Source organism: Barbus barbus (assembly GCF_936440315.1).
Source record: "Barbus barbus genome assembly, chromosome: 8".
NCBI classification, from domain to species: domain Eukaryota; kingdom Metazoa; phylum Chordata; class Actinopteri; order Cypriniformes; family Cyprinidae; genus Barbus; species Barbus barbus.
This window is the reverse complement of record NC_136736.1, coordinates 30,824,858-30,847,904: the sequence shown is the minus strand read 5'-3', so window position 1 is coordinate 30,847,904 and position 23,047 is coordinate 30,824,858. Positions and strand designations below refer to the sequence as shown.

At 37.0% G+C, this 23,047-nt stretch overlaps 1 protein-coding gene across 1 annotated transcript in view; it reads right to left on the bottom strand.

Moving 5' to 3' along the window:
- Nucleotides 1-15,491, bottom strand: part of LOC306873639 (Krueppel-like factor 7) — a 35,578-nt gene extending 20,087 nt beyond the window's left edge. The window contains exon 1 of the mRNA XM_079423067.1: nt 15,366-15,491. Within this exon, the coding sequence (XP_079279193.1) occupies nt 15,366-15,467 (102 nt within the window). The 5' untranslated portion in view covers nt 15,468-15,491. The remainder of the gene's footprint in view (nt 1-15,365) is intronic.
- Nucleotides 15,492-23,047: the final 7,556 nt, after the last annotated feature.

The window sequence follows — 23,047 nt, the reverse complement described above, 5'->3', positions numbered from 1 at the left end:
ATACTAAATTGTTTATACACACACACACACACACACACACACACACACACACACACACACACACACATATATATATATATATATATATATATATATAAATATATATATATATATAATATATATATATATATATATATATATAATAAAAATAAAAATCATTTATATATCATCATATGTTTTTTTAATAATATATAATATTTTATTCATTTTAATGAATATTTTTCTGAGCAAAAATGCCCTAAATAATTGCATTACAATGACAATTAATTATTATTAACAATATTAAATTATTATTATTAAAAATACTAAATTATTATTATTATTTAGAATACTCTCTCTATATAACATTATGTTAGAGTAGGGGATATTTTTAAATATTTTATTATATCATTTTATATACTATGTAATTTTTTATTGTAATATATATTTTTTAGGTAGAATGCTCAAATTTATATATATATATATATATATATATATATATATATATATATATATATATATATATATATATATATATATATATATATATATATATATATATATATATATAATTAAAATCATTTTAAAATATATATAAAAAAATATTATACCTAGTAAAAACTCTCTTCTTCGAATCTCACTAAGCAAGTTCGTTACAGCTAGCTAGACTGCCGAAATATTTGTTACCAGCTACCCAAGTAATCTGATTTAAATCAAAGATAAACATATATAACTACTTAAGAACTTCTTTGAGTATTAAAGTAATGTTTCTGGTCTTGCTTGACTTCGTAAACCTGAAATTAACTACACAAAATATATTAAATTATTACCCAGACTCCAGAGTAGTTTCTAAGCCTCCCTGCTGACATTTCAAAGGAATGACATTGATCTAAGTGTACGAATCCTCACATTATCTGAGCACGGCCGTTTGCTGAATGTAGGCTAATGCCTCCTGACACCTTTAAGTAACCATAAAGGCAAAGCTGGCACTCGTGAAATGGATCCTGAAGAGCCCTGTTGACATAAGCATTAATAGGAGCGTGTGCAGTGAGGGACAAAACAATGGCCTCCACTAAAGATGTAAATGTTTCCTCAGAGGACGTTTGTCATCTCCTTGTTGATATATGGACCTGTCCGATTTCAAACACGGCATTCGGCGCTGTCGCATATAACGGCAGAAGAGGATAATTACTTAATTATGCCTGTGCTTATCAAGGTACCTCTGCAAACATCTTCAATCCAAGTTTTAACGGAGATGCTTGCCGCAGCTTGTTTAAAGGTGCTAAAGGTATGGAGTAGCATGCATTTCGGGCCTGATAAACCAGGCGCCGGCAATATAGCAGATATGACATAACGCCAATTAAGAAATCACACTCTCGCACAGAGGCCCTGGCATATTTTTACTAGCCGGAGGCAAATGATGCACTCCAAGTGTTCCTGTCCCTCCTGAGCTGTAGCGCTAATCTTATGCTCGCACTTATGGGGGAAAGGCAATGTAATTAGCAATAAACCAGCTCTCTGATGTGTGTGGATCAATCAGCACTAGACCATTTGAAGCTAGTTTTACTGTTGGAGGAAGAAAGCGCTTGCTAAGAATGTGCACTGACTGTAATTTCTTGCCAATAATGTGACTATTGCAATTTTAGGATTTTGTTTTGCACCCTGTTCACCCTATATAAATATAAATTAGAAAAATAATAATAATATGTAATAAGTAATAATATGGATTTTTTTTAATTAATATACATCATTTAATATTTAATATAATTCAATATATATATATATATATATATATATATATATATATATATATATATATATATATATATATAATAAAAATACATTTAGAAATATAAAAATAAATTTGTTAAAATAATATAAATACTTATGTAATAATATAATATTATTAATTTAATATATAAATTTTATATAAAGCCAGAGAGAAATAATAAAGACAGAGAGAGATGTGTGTGAGAGAGAGTAATAATAACAAATAATAAAAAAAAAACATAGACAATCAGTCAATAATAATCCAAAAATGTGTTTCAATATAATGAACAAAATGAGAACCTGCAGTTCAGTAAATGAATCAGATGTTGATTCATGAATTGTTCTGATCGAATTGGTTCGTCCGAGAATCAGACTACACTTGTGTTGTATGTTTCTGATTCACTAAATAGAACCGGCTCAGAAGAATAACTTGTTTATGAATCAGACTACATTGGTCACACTGCATGTTTTTGATTCACTAAATACTAAAGAATCGCTCATCAGAATCACTCGTTCTTGAATCAGACTGCTCTGGTCACACTGTATGTTTCTGATTCACGACTAAGAACCAGCTGAGAGTCATGTATATACAGTGAGCTGTTGATAACTGACTGCAAGCTCAGCTGACTTCTGGTACCAAGTCTTTGCATTGTTTCAGGCAGTTCAGCACAATACAGTCACAGTGCCAATATAGTGGCGTGCTAAAAACCCCGGGTTAGAGGTCACTGCATGGGTACAGAGCCCCAGTCAGACGCTTCATCAGCAAAACTATGTCAGGCGTGCAATAGCGCTTTGTGCGCTCCGCAACCTCGCACCTCGCCAGTGTTCTCTGCGCACTCGTTGCATGCGTCAAGGCCTTTGTCACTCTAATTGTCAGAGGGAGTTCATTTGAATATGAATTAGTGTTGACATTTTCCCTCGCAACGATTTGAGTGGAAGCTAAAAGGGAGTAGGCGCTTTGCTATCAGCACGTCGTATTAATCCACAAAAAATTGTGCGAGGGCTAAATCAGGATTTACAAAAGAAACATTAGCGGTGGTGCCTCAAAGTCAATCCAATATATTTTCCATTGATTCGAAAGCTTGAACCGTGCGGTGATGCTTCTTGAAGGAAAATAAAGGATGGGGTGCTAGAGATAATCCGAGTGACAATGCCAAAGCGCCGTACGGGATCCACTATCTAGCTTTAACAGGATTTGGTTGTTTATGTGTTTACGGCTTGCCTTTCGGGCCACAGTCTGGCAATGCAAACTAATCTTATCAAGATCCACCAATTTTCATTAAAGCACTCATAGAGCATTAAGTCTCAGCGTGAAGCCATTGATAGCAGGGGAGCGAAGGGGGTGTTGCTCATTTTAACTGAGGGTTAACAGCTTGTTACCATACAAGGGGCGGCTGTCTGCCCTGAGGATGGGACGACCTGTTGTGGCACGAGGCAGCGGGCCTAATCCTCATAATGAGAGCCACAATGACAGAAGCATTAAAGCATGGAGCAAAATAAGGATAATGGGTGAAAAAACTAGGCAATGTTGCTTAATGAGCTAAAGGGAAATGTTTTTCAGAAAACTTGATGTGCGGATCTATGATCACAAGTCAGCTTTAACAATGTAAACAACACATTCCCAACCAATTTTCCTAAATCGGAGACGGCAGATCGCGCAGTGCTCTGACATGTTGCATGGCAGCGATTATTAGGGATGGAATTGTGAATGATTCAGATTCATTAAAGGTTCTATTAATGATCGTGTAACAAAAAGCATTACGGAAAACCAATTTTGCTACCAAATGATGTTATAATTTCAAGAAATAACATTTTATTTTAATTAAACTAATGAGATCAATAAATTAAATTAATTTTTCTAATGTTTTAATGAAGTTTTAATTTCTATATGGCCTAAATTAATTCCAGTTATTGGCCTTAATATTAAACAATAATACAAAAAATTCAATTTATGGTAACATTTCATTAATTGATTTTTGAAAATATATTGATTGGTTCATTGGATGAAATTACAATATAAACTAAAACAAAAGTTTTGTTACAAGGATCATCTAAAAAAAAAAAAAGAAATTAGCAGCCATTTAAATTTTTAAAATAAAATACTACTGACAAAATACAAAAAAAAATATTAGAAAAATTAATTAAAAAAAAATCTTTATCACGCTTTTAACACTATAAAAAATATTTTTCGTAGTTGTAATGAAAACAAAGATTATTAAAATATAGAAAATACTAATTCAATGTGTAATTTGCTCTTTGTCATTGAAAATAGTTGCAAAGAAAATCCTACATTCTTTTCCCAATGTAAATATTGTTTAAAAAGAAGTATTTGATTTGGGTGATTTTGTCTCATTTGTCATAATTAAGTTGTTTTTTCAGTATCGTATGGCGTCCGGCCACCCTGCTCACTAAACATTAGCATCAGCCATTAAAAGCCCATATTGGTCAACCACTAGTCATTGTCTGATCCTATCCTTTCTTCCGCTGTCCCATAAAGGCAAAACGCCCATTACAATAAATGAAGGGATTGTTCAAACTCATCAAGACACCAGAGATACCGGCTCCATATCTTACCTGCATAAGTCAGTACGCTCTCAAACGCATCCAGATTAACTGTGTAGCCCAAATTTTGAGTGAGAAATTGACAACTGCACCCCCTCTATCAGCATGAACCATGGTACCATCATGAAGATTCTCCCTGGTGTCCTACTCTCTCCTCCTTTTGATTTGCATTACAAAGGGCAGGATCAAAGGGCTCGGGTTGGGTAAGCTGGCAGTGAACATCCCTCTACAGCGAGCCATTGTGTTGTTATGCAGTGCACATTCGACACAGTGCAACAGGCCTGGTGTGGGGAGATTCCCAGCGCTGCGCTGATGCATCCGATGCGCCTTTTAGTTTCGGCTAGTTTCTGACCAAAAGGCGAGGGATTTTTGGCTTGTACTGTGGTGATTGCGCAAAATTCTTTGGCCGTTTGCTTGCATGCGAGTCTTAAATATCTCAGTAACTCTAGTAGCAAGAAACGATCGTTATTTCTAAAACTGAAGGCTGCTCTGTCTGTGTGGGTTATGATATTGGAGGAGGTGAACAGAGAAATCTCAGCTTAAATAAAAGCTGATTTTACATTCAAATCAGCAGCATTTTCCTGTGTAGATGCCATGTGTGAACATGATGCCCATTTTCTAATAATAGTCTCTATAGCTGGCAATGTGGAATCTAAACATATTCCTAATACCAGGGTATATGCATGTGAGAATCAAACATGATACATTTTAAGACTTTAATTCCAAGTATTTTGTTGCTTGACAAAAAAGAAAAAAAATACAGATTTAGCAGTTAAAAGTGAAGTTTTAACAACTTTTTTTTTAACAGCTAGGTTTGGACGACTCATTAAAATAATATATAATTTTTTTCGAAACATGTCACTGCTGCAAAGGTACAGTACCATTCAACGGGTACGATTCACTTTGGTTGATTAACAGAATCTATCAATTCCAAAATCTACAGACATCCTTGACATTAAAACGTTTCTGTAATGCTTCAACGAGAGCATCTTCACACACACCTAGCCACAAATGCAAACAAATTCCTTTCTCCTCAGTAGGACAGTATTTTGATCTACCACATACTGCCTATAGGGTGGAAGTGTTGCTGTAGTTAAACTCATCCCTTCTTAACGTCAACACACACACACCACGGTATAAAAACGAACAAATCCGCTGAACCAACTGCAAGCGGACGCACCTCAAGGAAGCACAGAGCTGCCGTTTTCATACTCCCTCCATCTCAGGGAAGCGCGACAGCCCCCACCTTCCCTTCCGCGGCGAGTTCATTGAGTTCAGTCCATTAAGGCAGAGCTGCTATAGCCTACTTACTGTGGCCATTTTGAGTTATTGCAAATAATTTACAGCCAACTTTTGCATTGTCTTTAGAGTGGACTGAAGATGCAAGATGGAGTCCAGACATCTCAAGACTCCCACTCTTGGACCCGTTTACTCTTGCTGACCCGTCTCTGTTCCGGTATGTGATTAACATGCCTGCTAATGGAGGACGGTGAGTCATTCTTTCGGATGGCAACATTAGCCTATTGTTCTCGAGGCACGTGGGTAATATTTCAACCTCCGAAGAATGAATATGAGAGTCCGAGTGAAAGCGAAGCCTTGGGATTCGAGATGGGAAGGACGATCTTTTCACACCTGCTTGATTTTGCGGCTCCACATGTGCTGTGATTCAAATGACTCATAATTGGATTAATTAGAAGTAGATGATTAAATACCAAAAAGCCCAGAGCATGAAGCCTTTTAAAGAGAGCTGGAGAAATAGATACTGTATATTTGGAATCTTTAATGCTTTTAAAGACATCTGTCTCTTCACTCACAAAAATAAATGAAAGATTAACAACAACAACGTTGTTGATTTCGAATGAACATGGCTAAACATATGTAAATGAGTACACACAAACTAACTTAAAGATGGTCTCATTTCAACTATTACTCACTCCCACAGGTATTTCTAGCAATGCATCCCAAAATAACTTCCGACCCATATAGCTCTCCCATGCTAAAACAAAGACAAACCTCCTTATGCCACAAAGAAAAAATGGGAGAACCTATGCTCTCTGTTTCTTCTGTTAAGAAGAATGAAAATAAAAATTATTATACACACATATATATTTGATAGATTAATTAAATGTAACTTTAATTTTGGAAATGTGCTGTATGAATATATTGATGCATAGACTTTCACTTTAGTTCTTATTTAGTTATAAAGTGCATTAATATGGATCCAAAGCAGTTTAAAGAAAATCTAATTTTAGAAAAAAAGTAGGCAGCATAAATAAAAATTAAGCTGTATTTTTACGTATATCAAAAAATTATTTTAAAAAATCTAAATGTATTTTTAAAGCTGCCAAAATTACATTAAGATAATATATTTTATATCAATTTCCGTTCTTTCTGTTGACTTGAGATAATCAGGATTGATTGTTATAGTCTATTAAAGACTTTCAAAAAATCCACAAATACAGCTTGAAAATCTCTTTTCTACATGATCAAATTTAGGATTTTCCACTAGCAGACAACAAACAAGCTTACAAACATCAATGATTTGCTTAGCTTTAAATATTAATAACCAATGCCTCATTCAATCTTTTTCAAATTTCTTTTTTGTGGGCGTATAATTAAGATACAAAACACGCTGCCATTGTTGTGCAATCTTGACATGAACCAATTCAGCTTGACTGATGTCCATCCAAATTTGGACAGTGCTTTGCCAGCCTTCCTTTCACTTCCTCCAGTGAGCAGCAACTGCAAAGCAGTCAGAAAGAAAGAATGCGTTTGCCTGCTTCAGCATAAAGGATGGGGTGGTGGTGAGACTGGGTATTGCTGTATCCAGGTGTTACAATGCAGGCCAGTACTGGAGCCAGGCCAGGTCATGTGAAACTCAGACAACAGTAACTTGGAGCATATGGAAATACAGCTGGCTTTGCATATATGCCACGGCTGAGTAAGTCACATACGCACACACACACAGACGCGCCACAGACACCGAGGCAGCAGAAGTGCTGAGCTCAGCGATGTTTCGTGGAGAAATCCCTCATCTGACACTCAAATGCATGCACAAATGCACACTTGCATGCTGCATGCATACAGCAATGATGGTTTTTCAGATGTGCTTTTGCAAAACCGTTCATGTTATAATATGCATAGGTCTCATTATTGTAAGAATAATGTCATATGGTAATTGTAATTGCAATAATTGTAAGAAAAAAAGATGACTTTCACTCCTTTGCAAAATAGCGTCCAACTCGTCTCTCTGTGCAGCAATAGATGGAGTGATTGATTGAAGCTTGCATAAACCTTGATAAACAACGCCTCTTGTCGCTTTACGTTTCATGACCCATTTTGAGGCTGAATCGTTGCCGGCAGTGATTGATGACTTCAGATGAAAAAAGAGAAGAAAAGCGATGGGATGTTTACCGAGACAACATTGTCCTTCATTGTATCTCTCAAGGTCTGCTGGAAGACTTTCTCTGGAGGTATCGCAGGAGACGCTGGCTGTGAGATTCCATGCATACGCCAAAACAAACAAGTGTGATAGCTGTAACAAAACGTTGTTCCTTAGCAACGCGTTTTTTAATAATCCTGCTGTCAATGGCAAACAATGTGATTAAAAATGAGGGACCGTTCCAGGTGGCACAGAGCAAGAGAGGTCACAATATCTCTATGAAATCTGAGAGATACTTTTCATAATTCAAGGGTGCACAAGCCATTATGTGTCAAATATTACAAGTTTCGATATCAATAAATTGTGTGCAATAATGTTTCTGAAAGAAGTATCTTACCAAGGCTTTATTTGTTTGATCAAAAAATACAGTGGAAACCGTAATATTGTGAAATATTATAACAATTTAGACATTATAAAAAGTAATTTATTCCTGTGATGATAAAGCTACATTTTCAGCATCGTTACTCCAGTCTTCAGTGTCACATGATCCTTCAGAAATCATTCTAATATGCTGATTTGCTGCTCAAGAAACAGTTCTGATTGCTATCAGTGTTGAAAACAGTTGTGCTGCTTAATACTTTTGTGGAAACAGGGATGCAGTTTTTTACGATTTTTTGATGAACAAAGTTTTAAAGAGCAGCAATTATTTCAAATAGAAAATGAACAATGTAAAAGTCTTTACAGTCTCTTTAATGACTCAATTTAATGAATCCTTTCTGAAGTATTCTGACCCCAAACTTTTGAACGGTAATGTATATTAAAGTAACTAGGGTTCATTTGGATTCCACGTTGACTTGAAAAGACCAATCTTCCTGAAACTTTCCACATGAAGGTGAGGTTATTTGCATTACTTATGCACGTTATTGCCGGTCCAATCATTTCATGTCCTGCGCCGCCTTGTAAAAGTTTTACATTCTATCTTAAATGAGGGAAAAATCGCTGTCAAGCTGTGTGCAAGAGTGAAAAAAGCACAGTTCTACTCAGCCTGTTAATCAAAGCCTTGAGTGCCAGTGCTGTGTCTCCAGTCTGCGCTAGATTCGGGACTCATACATAAAGATGCTCCATTTCACTCCTTTCCCCCCGCTCCGCAGCTCTGGGTGCTGACACTTACTCCAGAGGCCTTCGACAAATGAGTGCACCATCTCCCGTCTCCTCTTTCATCAGACGCTAACCTTTTCATCACCCTTCAATGTGGCAGCCATCATGGGCAATCATCTGGCCCCAGTCAGATTAATGATCTCAACGCCTAGAGTGGGTTGGCTACTCACTGCTGTAGTGCAGGAGTCTAATTGGATTGCTAGGGGTCAGCTTGAGTATTGTTACAGGGTGACCCTGACAGTTGCACTTGAGCTCGGCAGTGGGATGACTGTTGTCATTGTTAAGATAAGTCATATGCGACAACATAATGCAAGTGCATGCGAGTTTGTGATGCAAAGGACGCGGAAAAAGTGTTAGATTCTCTGACAAAAATGTCACCGGTGATGGGGGAGCCATGGCCTACTGGTCATGATGCAGTGGGAGTCTGAATCCAGCCCAATTCAACTGCCCAACACTACCTGTCCTTTATAGAGCCATCAATTAATCATAGAATGGATAAACAGAGGTCAAACTGACCTGATTAAGGTGTGGTTTCTGGCATATTTTAAAGAAATAAATCCTCATTTAAAAAAAATTAAATATATACATATGCATAGTACCCTTCAAGTTTGCAATCAGTTTTTTTTAATTAATAAATTATTCAGCAACGGTGCATTAAATTGATTAAAATTGACATTAAAGACTACTAATTCAATTAAATACTGTTCTTTTGAAAAATGAAAATGTGTCATGGTTTGCACAAAATATTAAGCAGCAACTGTTTTTATCAATAAGAAATATTTTTTAATGTTTCACCAAATCAGCATATTAGAATGATTTCTGAAGGATCGTGTGAGACTGAATTGCAGCAGAAAATGTAGCATTACCTTCACAGGAATTAATTGATGTTTCATTTACCCTGACAATAATAATAAAAAAACAGGATGCATTTACTTTGATGAAAACCACTGAATCAAATACAGGTCACGTTGACATCCTTTATGCATTTTTTTTTTGGGTCGTGCATTCTAGGGTTAAAAACTAAATTTATGTCAAAAGCTTGAAAAACTGCCTACCGAATATTATTTAAGACAGGTGCTGCACAATCACTGAATTATCAGACGATGACGAGCATGTCATGCAAGAGCAAAATGCAACCACATTCCTAAGTAATCTTGAGAAAGCGCCATATGTCTGCTTCGCGGGAGTCAAGACTACTGATGAAACAGGCTCTGTTTTTTTACACCTGAAATCCACCCGCAAAAGTGAACCTGTCAGAAGGTAAAGCGAGACATCTTGGCCAAGCCACTAATGATATCTCTGCATATTTAAAGATGCTTCACCTCTTATAAGGTTCCCACGTCGAGCCCATTTCTCGCTTGAGTCGACTGTCTTAAAGCAGTAGCCATGCGCTCTGCATGACAACTATATTGCAATAACTCCCAGAATTGACTCATGCGATGGAGAACGCTATCGCTTTGTCATTTTCAATTACTGATGCTTGTCAGTAGCAATGGGATCAGTGCACTGATGTTATCTCAAGCAAGATCATTTCAGCTCCATTACACGGCGTGCTATCCAAAAATCTGTCGCTGGTTTCGATGATAAATGAGGACTGTGATGTAGTTAATATGAGCCAGCACGTCTGATAATGTAGAGGACTCAATCTCAGGGCCGTGCAATCAAGTGAAAAGTGTGAATGGGATCTCTAAAGGGTGCGAATGAACCCTTTTACGAATGCATATTGGTTCGGAATAAGCACTGGCTAATGGTGTCTCAATAACATTAGGTAGTTGTGGATACTCTAAAAAGTCTCTTTTGTGTAACATTTTAGCATTGAAAACAAGTCAGCCAGAGGACAGCCAGTCTCATTTTCTTCTCCAAGCGAGCCACATGCACTAAACAACTAGTCCATAAATTATTCTAAAGAGGAAGAACTCTGTGTATTTTACTAAATGATCCATATGGTCTGACTCCCAGCATGAAGACGTGGCGCATGGAGCAGTGTGATCCGGAAACCTCTTTAAGATTTCACGGTGATGTGGCTGGGTTTGGCTCTCTCCAGCGGGCCGACTTGCACGCTGTAAAAAGGCAGCTGTGGTGCTGAGAGAATTACATAACACACATTTCAGCAGTCATCGCCTACAGTAATGGGAATCCGCTCGGATCCATGGGCCTAAATGAGGAGGCGGATATGTGAGAGCTTGTGGCCACTGCCTGGACTGGCCCGAGCTTGGGTTGAAGACGGTTTTGTGGAGTGCAAAATTCAGTTTCGATGCAACCAAGAATGGGGAAGTATATGGAAATACGGTTTCTTTTTCTTTCTGGATTCTCGGCAGCCAGGGTTTCAGAGTGGCAGACACTGCAGCACGGAATATGCATGCTTGGCACTTTTGCTCAATGCCTCCTGTCAATCCACATAAGCAAGCAGGCTGTGACATAGGATACATTTCAAAGAGGGAACGAGAAACGTGGCATGTTTTTGGTCGTTTTGCATCGAGGTTTGCCTACAGTGAAAAAAAAAATAGGTGCAGAAATTGCAAGTAAATTTTATAGTAATACATCGAATTAAACATCAGAATTTTGACATAGAATAACTGAAATAGTATTTCCTTGTAAAAGCTACTCCAATTATTTACAATTTTGAAAAAACATAAAACTTCATGTATGTCACTGAATCATTTACTCAACCAATTCATTCAAAAAACACAGACTGATTCAGTAATGCCACTATACGGTGTATTGCAATGGTTCTGCAGTGGCTTTGTTTCTAACTATTTTTGTTGGCAGAGCACAAAAAAGACCAAGTTACTTATTTTTATTTTTGGTAATTTTTCTTTTGGCTTTGCATCAAAGTTTGGCTAAACTGAGAAAACACAATAGAAGCAATTTTCACTAAGAAATTGTTAGTTAATTTTACAAAAAATTATATTGAATTAAAAATGATATTGCCTATATTGAATACGGCTAAATACTTTCTTGTAAAACATATTACAATACTCGTTATTTACAACTTTGAAAAAACATTTTTGGGAGTTAAACAGGGTTGGTTTATTCTTAGACTTTTCTCCCAACCTTTCCTTGGGGCATTTAGTCAAGAAAGCAACGCAATGACTTTAGAGAAGCGTTCCTGTAAGTAGTTGACACTGTGAAACACACAATGTGCTGCCGTAGCACAGTGCATTAGGCTCTTTGGAGAGTCATTACAGTATCAGTTACAGAGTTTGCCCTGGCCTGAGGCTTCAAGAGAAAAAACGTCTGTGGTGGATCAGAGATCCAAAACTACAAAAACAGTTTCTTAACCACATCCTGATTGTAATCTGACGTGGAAATACAAGAGCCTCTTAAAATGGAGTCAAACATCCTCTCTGTGATTATAGTATTAAATTAGTAAATGTAGAAAAGACCTTTCAAAGAACTGTGAGTGTAATTTTCCTTTTGCGCTTGTCAGTCAGACTTCTAATGCTTATTAGTAGTTCATTGCTTGCCATATGACAAATCGTGTAAGAACAGCTGGGAAGCACCATTAACTAGCGCCATTAAATGACTGAAACCTCATGCTGTGAGAAAAGTTCTATTTTTGATCTACATCCATTAACATTTTTCCTTAATCTCATAAAGCAGCGCTACTTATTAGAGCTGGGTAATGTGCAATGGTGTGCTAATATATTAGTGGGCAGGGCTATTTAACATTATGTGATTAAGAAAATACCGAACGGGACATAACAGAGTGAGTTTTGAGTGAGTAAGAGTTTTTGCACTGATGTCAGAATGATCATGTTATGAATGATCTTATCTTTTGATTTGCATAAATCCATTTTCAAATAAAGTATTTCATTTACTGGATTTTGCAAAAATAGTTTCCACAAAATTAATTTAAACAATTGAAATAAATACAAATATTTGCTTTAATAGTCAGTTTTAGTATTGAACATTTTCAGTGATTATTTCTGCTGGTTACATTGATTCACCAGTAGATGGTGACAAGCGACTGAGTGAGTCATTCAACTGATTCTTTTAAAATAGATCAGTTCAGGAGCAAAGCAAGTGATTGTTTTATGAGTGAGTCAATGAATCATTCACTCAACTGATTTGTTCAAAAACACTGAATAGTTCAGTAACGTCACTACTGTATTGCAACTGTTCTGCAGTGGCTTTGTTTCAAACTATTTTTTGTCTGACAAAAAAATAAAACAGTCAAAATTATGTCTGAAATGTAACTCATTATTAAATTCTTATTCACTGAACTGCTGTATAAAAGCAATATCACACTATTTATTTTTATGTTATTTAGTATGTTCATTTTTTTTTTACATGATTCTGGCCACATCATCCACCTCTAACACTTATTATTATGGTTAAACAGTGGGAAACATCTCATAAAGGCAATTTTTTTCCTTTTCCCGCATGCACCACAACATTTTATTGCAGCTGCAAGCAATATTTCAATACCAAGTCTAAAAATATCAGACAGTTGAAAGGAAAGCAATGAGAACAAAAGACATTTCAAGTTCCCCTAAGTCCCAAAATAGATGTTACGAGACAAAAGCACTCTAGAATAGTCTGATGTGCCACTGTATCCCATGAGTTCCAGAATGGTCATTCGGTTTCGATGGGAACAGACGCCATTCTGTTCTCTGTTCCAATATTGCAGTTACCCTTCTCCACAGGAGTAGGTGAGTCACACTGACAGTCTCTTCAAGGTGAGATTATTTTGGATATCCTCCGTCATGGCTATAGGGCATGTGATGGTTGATGGAGTGGCTTCGGGCAAGAAACTTTTGTTCTATATTGAATCTTGGGACTACACAATCCCTCCACAACACTTTTCAATAGCTTCTCGCTTGACATAGCTGGATACTTGAGCTGCGCATAAAAAAAAAAAATGAATTGGATTTTTCTAGTAATATCATATTTATGACCTGAAATGGCCTCTGAGGTCTTCGAGTGCAACGTGTCAATATGATGACTGACATTTCGCTTTGCTAAAGTCTGGATGTTTTTACACACAGTCTCACACATCATTGCCATCCGCATTCAGTCAGTTCTAAAAACAACCAGAAGTTTAACCTGAGGTGAAAAGCTGCAACGTCTAGAGAATAAGAAGTCTTGTAGGCCTATCAAAGCTTGGAAGAAGATCTTTACTGTTCTAGCCTATTTCTTTCCACTTACTAGAGATTACATGGTTTGTGAGCAATATTCGCTGCTCTGGAGGAAGAGGTCTGGCCTTTAGGATCACTTAGCACTATAGAGCACCAAGGGCACAGGAGCTCTATTGAGGTCAAATGTCATTCTTTGAGCATCTCTTATTCATACAAACCATTGAAAGTCAATAGCAAAGCCAAACACTGGCTTTCAAGCTCCTATACACACACTTTCTACTATACCACAACACATTGCAGTCATATCTATGAACTTTCTTCTAGATTAGAAATGTTTAAGTGCACATTTTAGTTTCTGTAAATGGTTACCATTCAACAGTTTTAAATACCTTTAGCTTCTTTGCATTTCGCTTAATGGTGCTGATAAGTGGATTTTTAAAAGTACACGTTTATTATTATGCATGTGCATATGAATTAGCGCATTACATTTAGACACTCTTGCATATATTCATTTTCAAAATGACCAATACTGCATGACCACCTATCAAAATTCAAGGTTAGAGGCATAATGGCCAAATAATCCAGCCAGGAAACCATGGTGCCAAAACAGCCACCATTGCATGCACATGCTTTCACTTCTTATATTCAGAAAATTCCATGGTAGTGCAATCACAACCCATAGGTTAATAAAAATGGCCGATTAATCTAAAAATCAATGCACCGGCATCAATGGATGGACCACGCGTTGCCCCTTCAGCACTGCGGAGAGCTCAACTCTGCCCAAAGCATGCCTCCATCCATGCCACAGTCATTACTCACATGTGCACTGTGCAAACCAATTCTGTTCTCCAAATGGATTTCATAAATCTCAAATCGTTATGGATGCACGCCAGTGCATAAACCAGCGTCCATGTGGATGTCAGTGTGCTTTGTCCACGCGCCGCATGGCTCCATCCTCGTGGATGGGAAAAAGTGGCATTTACATGAAAATGAGTTGATTATACATAAGACTCTTCACAGTGCGCGCTGTATACTTCTGTCGTGCACGTTTAACTGCCAGACACATCACGCGCGTGCATTTATATATAATGCAGCAGAGTCGAGAGTCTGTGCAATGCCGATGGGACTGAAAAAACACTGATAGGACAGATGTAGATCTATTATTCAAAGAGCCTCTGTTTGTATTATTCAGATCTTAATTTCCCAGCATGTTTAACTACATTACACTTGGTCGCAAGAAGTATGCGGTATGGCATTAAAACATCAACACATTTCTACCACATGGCATTTTTAAATGCATATGCAATAGTATGCAGAGTTGCAATAAATATTGTTTGTCGTGTCTTTATAAGTTGCGCGCACACGCAGGAGCGCACTGACAAGCGAAGAAAAAAGTTGGATAAATTGCAAAAACAGAGATAAAAGCAATTCACCTGCTGCCAGTTTTCTTCCAGAGACGGCATCGCGGAGAAGTAGCCAGTGTCATGCACAAGTTGAAGTTCTTGAAAAATACTGTAATTGGCCAGAACATCCATGTTTGTGCAGCTAAACGGTGCGTTTGAGAGACTTTGATTCTCTGCGCGAGGAATCCGCGTTCGCTTCAGCGCGAGCGACGGAAACATTCAGATCAATCACGCAATCCGAAATGTTTCAGTTCACTATGGATACTAAAATGTGTTTATAAGTAAAGGATCCATCCATGCAGGTTTGTTTTCTTTCCTCACACTGTTTCTGGAAGGGGAGCAGCAGGAGCACAGTAGCGCACAGGTTACTGTGTCAGTCAGTGAGTGGAGCCAGCTTAGAGTCTGCGGATGCTCGCGATCGAGGGGGCGTGTCCTTCTGTCAATCAACTCCGTGCGTAACCATATAAGGAAAAAAGGGACGACAACTTTGGTGGTGATTCAGAAAGGCGGGGCTAAACTCGCATAATGGGAGGAGTTCCAAGCTGCAGTGGATCTCCGATTGGTTCTCTGAATCGTCACTCACAACATACATGCTTTTGAAAGCGGAGCTATTTTTAGACCCCTATATAACTGCGAATCAGCGTTCGAGCCTCATTCGGAGCTAGAGCTTCCAGAGAGCAGCAACGTGGTGGTTTGTTTCTACTCAACAGTGGTAAAAATACACATTTAAACACACACGACACTTTAAACCTAAAAACAAAAGCAAAAACCTTTACATGATACTTGTTTCTTCAAGATATTTCAAAGGCTAACAATGTTATGATAGCCTACTTTTTTGCTCCGATCCTACCTATCTATCTATCTATCTATCTATCTATCTATCTATCTATCTATCTATCTATCTATCTATCTATCTATCTATCTATCTATCTATCTATCTATCTATCTATCTATCTATCTATCTATCTATCTATCTATCTATCTATCTATCTATCTATTTGCCCGCCCGTCTGTCTGTCTGTCTGTCTGTCTATCCATCTATCTGTCTGTCTGTCCGCCCATCCATCCATCCATCCATCTATCCGCCTGTCTGTCATCTATCTATCTATCTATCTATCTATCTATCTATCTATCTATCTATCTATCTATCTATCTATCTATCTATCTATCTGTCTGTCTGTCTGTCTGTCTGTCTGTCTGTCTGTCTGTCTGTCTGTCCGTCTGTCCGTCTGTCCGTCTATCCGTCTATCCATCTATCTGCCCGCCCGTCTGTCTGTCTGTCTGTCTGTCTATCCATCTATCTGTCTGTCCATCCATCCATCCGTCCGTCCGTCCGTCCGTCCGTCCGTCCATCCATCCATCCATCCATCCATCCATCCATCCATCTATCCGCCTGTCTGTCATCCATCTATCCATCTATCTATCTATCTATCTATCTATCTATCTATCTATCTATCTATCTATCTATCTATCTATCTATCTATCTATCTATCTATCTATCTATCTATCTATCTATCTATCTATCTATCGCTGTATATCTAGCTGTCTGTTTACTTGTCTATCATGCACTGTGTAACCCTGACTTTTGAGTTGCTATGTGCCGCTTAACTCGCGTGCTATTTACATGGAAATCAGCTGGCATATAAGCTTGAGTAGCCTACCTCTTGGAACTATAAGTACTCCTCAGCCATCTCACAACATCCCTGACCTTGTGTCATGCATGTAATTAGATAAGTGGAACCTATAAACTGTGAACGGCTCTGAAAGGAAAATCTTGACCAAATCTGTTCGCTCTTTTGCTTCAGCTGGAAAGAAAAGAGAGGGGGGGGGGGGGGGAATTGTGGAAAAGGCTTTAGTTGTTAAGGCTCATTTGATTTGAATTATTCATATTCTTCACCAGATGATACTTTGGCTCTTGGTGAGCATGTGTTATTTCTTTCATCTGGTACCTGCTCTGTAGATGGAAGGAACGAGGTATGAATGAATTCATGAATTCACCGGTGAGGCTAAGAGTGACCTTAAAAAACACTCTGGAGGTAAAGAACAAATGTGTTTCTCTCCTCTGTAGCAGTTTTCATTCAAGATTTTTCTCTGTGCTATTAAAACAGAAGGCTTGGGGAAAGAGGGATTGTTCCATCAAAAGTGAGATCTTGAGGTTTTAGTTATTATGAACGTCCTCTCACGCGTCAATTTGACTGACCTATATGGATGCGGTTTGGCACATGGTTCTTTGGAGATTATAAAAGATTTTTCTTGATCGGTTCTTCAGATCAGTATCTTGGTGCTTCACAGAGTATTGATTCTCTAAAGAATTAAATGATACAAAAAATCTTAAGAAGGCCAGGCTGCAACAGGCTTAATAATAAATAAAGTTTTTAATGAAAAATGTAAAAATAGCATAATGTGGAAACATTGTAAATTAATTGTTTATATTCATGTTGATTCATAGGATTTTGTTTTGTTTTTTAATAACATTTTTATACAACATTTGCATAAAGAATACATGCCTAACCATTTCAAGTATTACCATCAAGTCATTTTCTTTTTGTATTTTTGAAGCATTAATTTCATTAAGTTTTCTTGAGGTTGTACCCTTTCTTATTTGGCAACCTTGTAGTAAATGCCATAAAAATGTACTTACTGACCTTGACACGCAGTCATGAAAGTCTACAGGGGTCTACTATGTGTTATCATTTTCTGTTTTCTTTAAAAAATAAAATAAAAATTAAAAATATATATTTTAATTAAAAAAATTATTTGTGTAACTTTTTCTGTAGAATTTGAGCCTTTTTGCTTTTTGAATCATACTTTTCTACTTTCTTAGTTTCTTAAAGTTTCACCAGCTAAGCATATGAATTAATCATTGTCTGTATAAATTGCATTTTTAATGCATTTTGGAATAAATTAGATTTAGACAATGAGCTTGATGACATTTTGACCCTTTTAATTTCTACCTGGAACTCTGATTTTTTTTAAGAGAGTGTGAGAAATTTGTCCCCTGTTATCTGAGCAAACTCTCATCTCTGCTAAATCAACTGTGCATGTTAACTGCATGTTATGCAAATATGTGGAAATGAGTGGTTTGGAGACGGTTTGATTTGAGCGAGAGACTGGAGAGATAACGTAACTTGAAGAGTGACCGACTGTGAAAGACAGTTGGAAAGTGAGGTAATTGTAATCTGCCTCAGTGTAAAGCCTACTTTTTCCTTCAGCGTGTGTGAAATGTAGCTGATTTGCTCTCTTTGTGTAAGCCAGGTTTATGTGTGCCTCCCCAGCCCACCCCAGTGGCAGCGAGTGCTGTAATCTCATTATTCTGCTCTGGGAGGCTGGCTCTCGGCCCTGGAACTACGATTTACACATGGCATTTCAACAGGGAGGGGAGGGCCTGCTGTCGATGAAGCGCCTACTGACATTTATCCATTTGACACATTCCCCTGTCTCTCTCTTTCTATCTCTAATTTATACACACAAACAAACACCAAATGTGTTTGCCATTCCACTTAATCTATAACGCAGCTATATAATATATTTATTGGCACTAGTTATGGCAAGCATCACTAGGTATTTCAATAAACTATAAATCAAGTCAATAAAGTCGAAAGATATTTCACCCAAAAATATGAAAGCTTTTCATTCTGTTTTTTGTGTGTGCTCATGTCATTCCACGTTCTGTGCAACACAAACCATACTATATTAAAATACTAGAATAACAATCAAGAGTCAGTTCTATATTTTTTGGTTTATTTTTATTTATGTATTTGCAAAAATACAACATTAGAGAACAAAAGAAATACATTTATTTCACAAAAATTGCTCTATAATGTGGAATGTTTCTAGAGCTTTTTTAGTGGAGGAGATGTTTGTTTGTTTATTTATTTATTTATTGAAGTAATAGTAAACAGAAATAACATATAAAGAAATTTTAGACATCACGTAGCTCCTTATTGCCACACACGTCACTGAAAAAGAACCATAATGACAGAATTATTACACATCTGGAAAAACTAAAGAAATTAAAATGCTATTCTTCTGTTCCACAGAAGAAAGAGAACCATACATGTTAGAAACGACATGACTAAATATGACAGAATTGTCATTTTTGGGTGAAAAAATGCCTTTAAACTTAACATCAAATTAAAACAGACCCTATGTGTCTAGTCTCATTGCCAAAGGAAAAAAAACTTGTGGCTTTTGACATCCATTACACCCTAGTATTAAGTCGGTGACTGTTGCACAGGCAAGCAACACTCATATTTTCTTCAGAAAAAGTGTAAAATTTTAGTTTTTAAATCGTAATCTGACTTGATTTATGTCTTACGCCAAAGTAATGAGAAGTGAACTCGCATTGCCCTCACACAAATTCTGCTTTTACCCTTCTGAGCACCGCACATCTCTGCAAGTCTTCTCTTTTCTTTTCGAAAAAGCGCTGTTGATTTTACATTAATATCAAAGCAGTTGCACCGACTTTAAAGGATATCTAAACCGAAAAGCCAATTACCGTCACCATATTGCTTCAGAAAACCTGTCATCTGACTTATCTCTACAATAAGTACAGTCATATTGCCTTGATTTTATGGCAAAGGCCATAATGTGTCCATAACTACACCGAGGCACTGACGAATACATTAATCTCCACTCTCCTGCATTTCGTTTCACTGCTGACATAGCTATTTACTGACAGTTAGTGGTATTACGGCATTAATAATGGAAAAGATGCCATCCACCACACCACCATGAAAAGGCTAATGGCAGCAAACTGCGTATTTGGAGTTTTTCATCTTTAATGTAATGCCACAGTGCAAGACACGAGAATCAAAAAGAATTTATGTGCATGGAATTAAATTTATTAGCTGCTAATGACGGATGTCTATGAAAACACAACTAAAGATAAAATAAACTTTTAGTGTATGCTTCGCTGTAGGATATTTCTTAATTCTTGAGAATACATGGCAAAACCCATTACAAAAAAGCAATTACATTTCATACTGGACTTTTTGAGCCACAAATCCTAAGTCATTTTGAATCTACATACAATCACATGTTAAATCAACAGTGTTCCCCCATATTTTATGTAACAGATTCATATTGAACAAGGATATTGAATGATGGCTTTGAGGACCCAGCATGAATGGTTTATGTGGTTACTGTAATATGCTTATTGTTTTGCTTTTTGCTGACTTCATTTTTCATCTTTATGTTGATGCTGATTGTGTCGTCAGTTGCAGCATTTTGAGTGTATTTGTTCAAGTCATTACTTGTTCATCACCCTTATTGAGGCTTGTGTGATTAGTGCTAAGGTTGATGTTTGTTTAATAGGACTACACACACAAAAAAATGGGTTCTTCAGCAGTTCTTTGGGATGGTTAAAGTGCTGTAGCATCTCTACTGTATAAAGAACCGTATGATCCTTCTGTGTTCCATTTTTTTCTGATTAATAATTTTTTTTTTTGTAATTAAATAACGCTGTTACATTTTACTAGTTACTTGCCAACACTGAGGTGCTAGCACTTAAAGTGGTTCCCTTAGGATTACAAGCCAAAACCAGATAGTTTGGGTGTAACTAGGTGTAACAGTGTTATGTAATTTAGCACCATTTTTGTTAGTGCATGGCATCTTTACAACATTGTAATTTGAATGACAACATTTAACATGGTTAATTTCACTTGTTTATAATATTCTATTTTAGAATATTCTATTATTATTATTATTATATTCTTCAAGAAATAATGTAATCATTTTGATGATGTTTTTTTTTAATTAAACAATGTTTTTGTATAGAAAGCATATGAGGCATAGACATTTTCTATTGGCATTCATTGATAAAATATTTTGAGGCTTGGTTGAGTTTGTTTTCATTCTTTTGATGAACTTACACAGTAAATGCAAATATTGTTGGCCTTCTCAAGGTTATACTTGGACATATTGGAAACCAGGATGTAAATACAGATTAAGAACAATACTTTTGCTGTGTATTGAATGTCAAACATGGAGCATAAATGTAACTTTGGTCTCTATTTTTGCATAAGACTTTGAGGCTAGATTTCCAATCATTATTTTTAATCAGTTACTCATCCTAAAGGAGTACAAGTAATGGAAATATCATTATTGTTGACTCTGAATGCTAAGCCTCCCATTGCTCAAGAGAACAGAATAGAGTGCTACAAAATGCCCTCTCAGCTCGCTTTCACAGTTAATGCTGTGCTGGTGCTTCTCATGCCAAGCCAGAGGAATAAACAGCAGAAAGCAGACAAGAGAAAATGCAGACAGGACCACAAAGGGCAGAGCCTCTCAAGCAAATTAAATGAGAGAGAATGGCACACAGAAAGGAAATTTCCTCTGACCTCCCTGCCTTGCTCTGAAAGGTTACAGGGATGCAAATGTAGCCTCTGTGGAGAATATTGATAATCACGCTTGCCTTTTGTTAGTCTGTGTGGTTTTAGTAATGGGCCCAGGAGAGATGGGACTTTAAGATGTTATTTCTTGAATGCAATTCAGGTAATTAGTGATTTTGTGGAAGCTTCTGAAGGTTTGCATGCTTTACACTTGTAGGAAATATCACATATTAGATCTCCTCCTAGTTTCTAGTTTCTCCTATGAGATGAGAAAACTGAGATTGTCCCGCTTCTTAGGGTTTTTGTCCTGAGAAAAATACCCCAGTAATCTCACATTGTCTCAAATTGTGCTCATGTGCCAAGATACCAAAGTCAAAATGATCTCAGTATAATCCAATTCTCCCTTAATCAAATTACCTGCAGTTTTATGCTCTGTGCTGAACCCGAGCAATAAAACTTTGCTTTGGGAACAAACAAACATGCATACAGACACACAGTTGTTGCGATCAATTCCCTCACGAGCTCTGTGATAATGTATGCAAGTCAATATATTTAAATAAGTCATCAGCATAAAGAGCATAATTTTCATTGATCAAGCTCCCTTTAGATCTGTATGTTGTCAGTTTTTGCTAAATAGCTTTAACAAGCATCTAAACGAGTCTTGAGCTAAATCAAAAGACTGCTTAGTGGGAATCTACATAAAAACCAATCTGCATTGATCAGAACCCACTGTAGCTCTTTTTGTGCTGGATATGTGAAAGAAGGCAATTATAACTCCGCTTTGTATAATGTTGACATAATGCAGAGATGTGCCTCGGATGAGCAGTGAACAGTTCATATGTTTGTGTGTGTGTGTGTGGACTGTGTTAGATTTGTGATGTTTGCATGGTGACTGAGCACAAAAGAGAAGTCAGAGGTCACAGATTTGAGGCATTCACCAGGAAACCATGGCAACGGTCACAGCATAGCAGCTGTCAGGTAATGACATTCACTGACTGGTGTGTGTCTTTGTGTAGAGGGGGAGGGTGGTGTCTTTACACAAATCATTCATCAACTGGAGAGTGACATATGCCTCTTTAAGTGCCAAACCATTACTGTATACAAAACACCTAAATCTCACCATATGCATCACATTAAGTGGTAAAAAACACTTACCACTGTAACCATTGTTTTCACTAAAATACCATGTTTACTTCAGTTACTGTTACTGTAATAAAAACTCTCAGGCTGTCAATGGGGTGGTACCTTTAAAGACAAAAGCTAAAAGCTACCTGGTCTCATGCATAAACAGACCTGGGGGCACTTTTTAGCGAGAAGCGTCATACGTACCAATAAGTACATAACCTATCACTGCAGTTTCCAAAATGAACACTAGAGGCA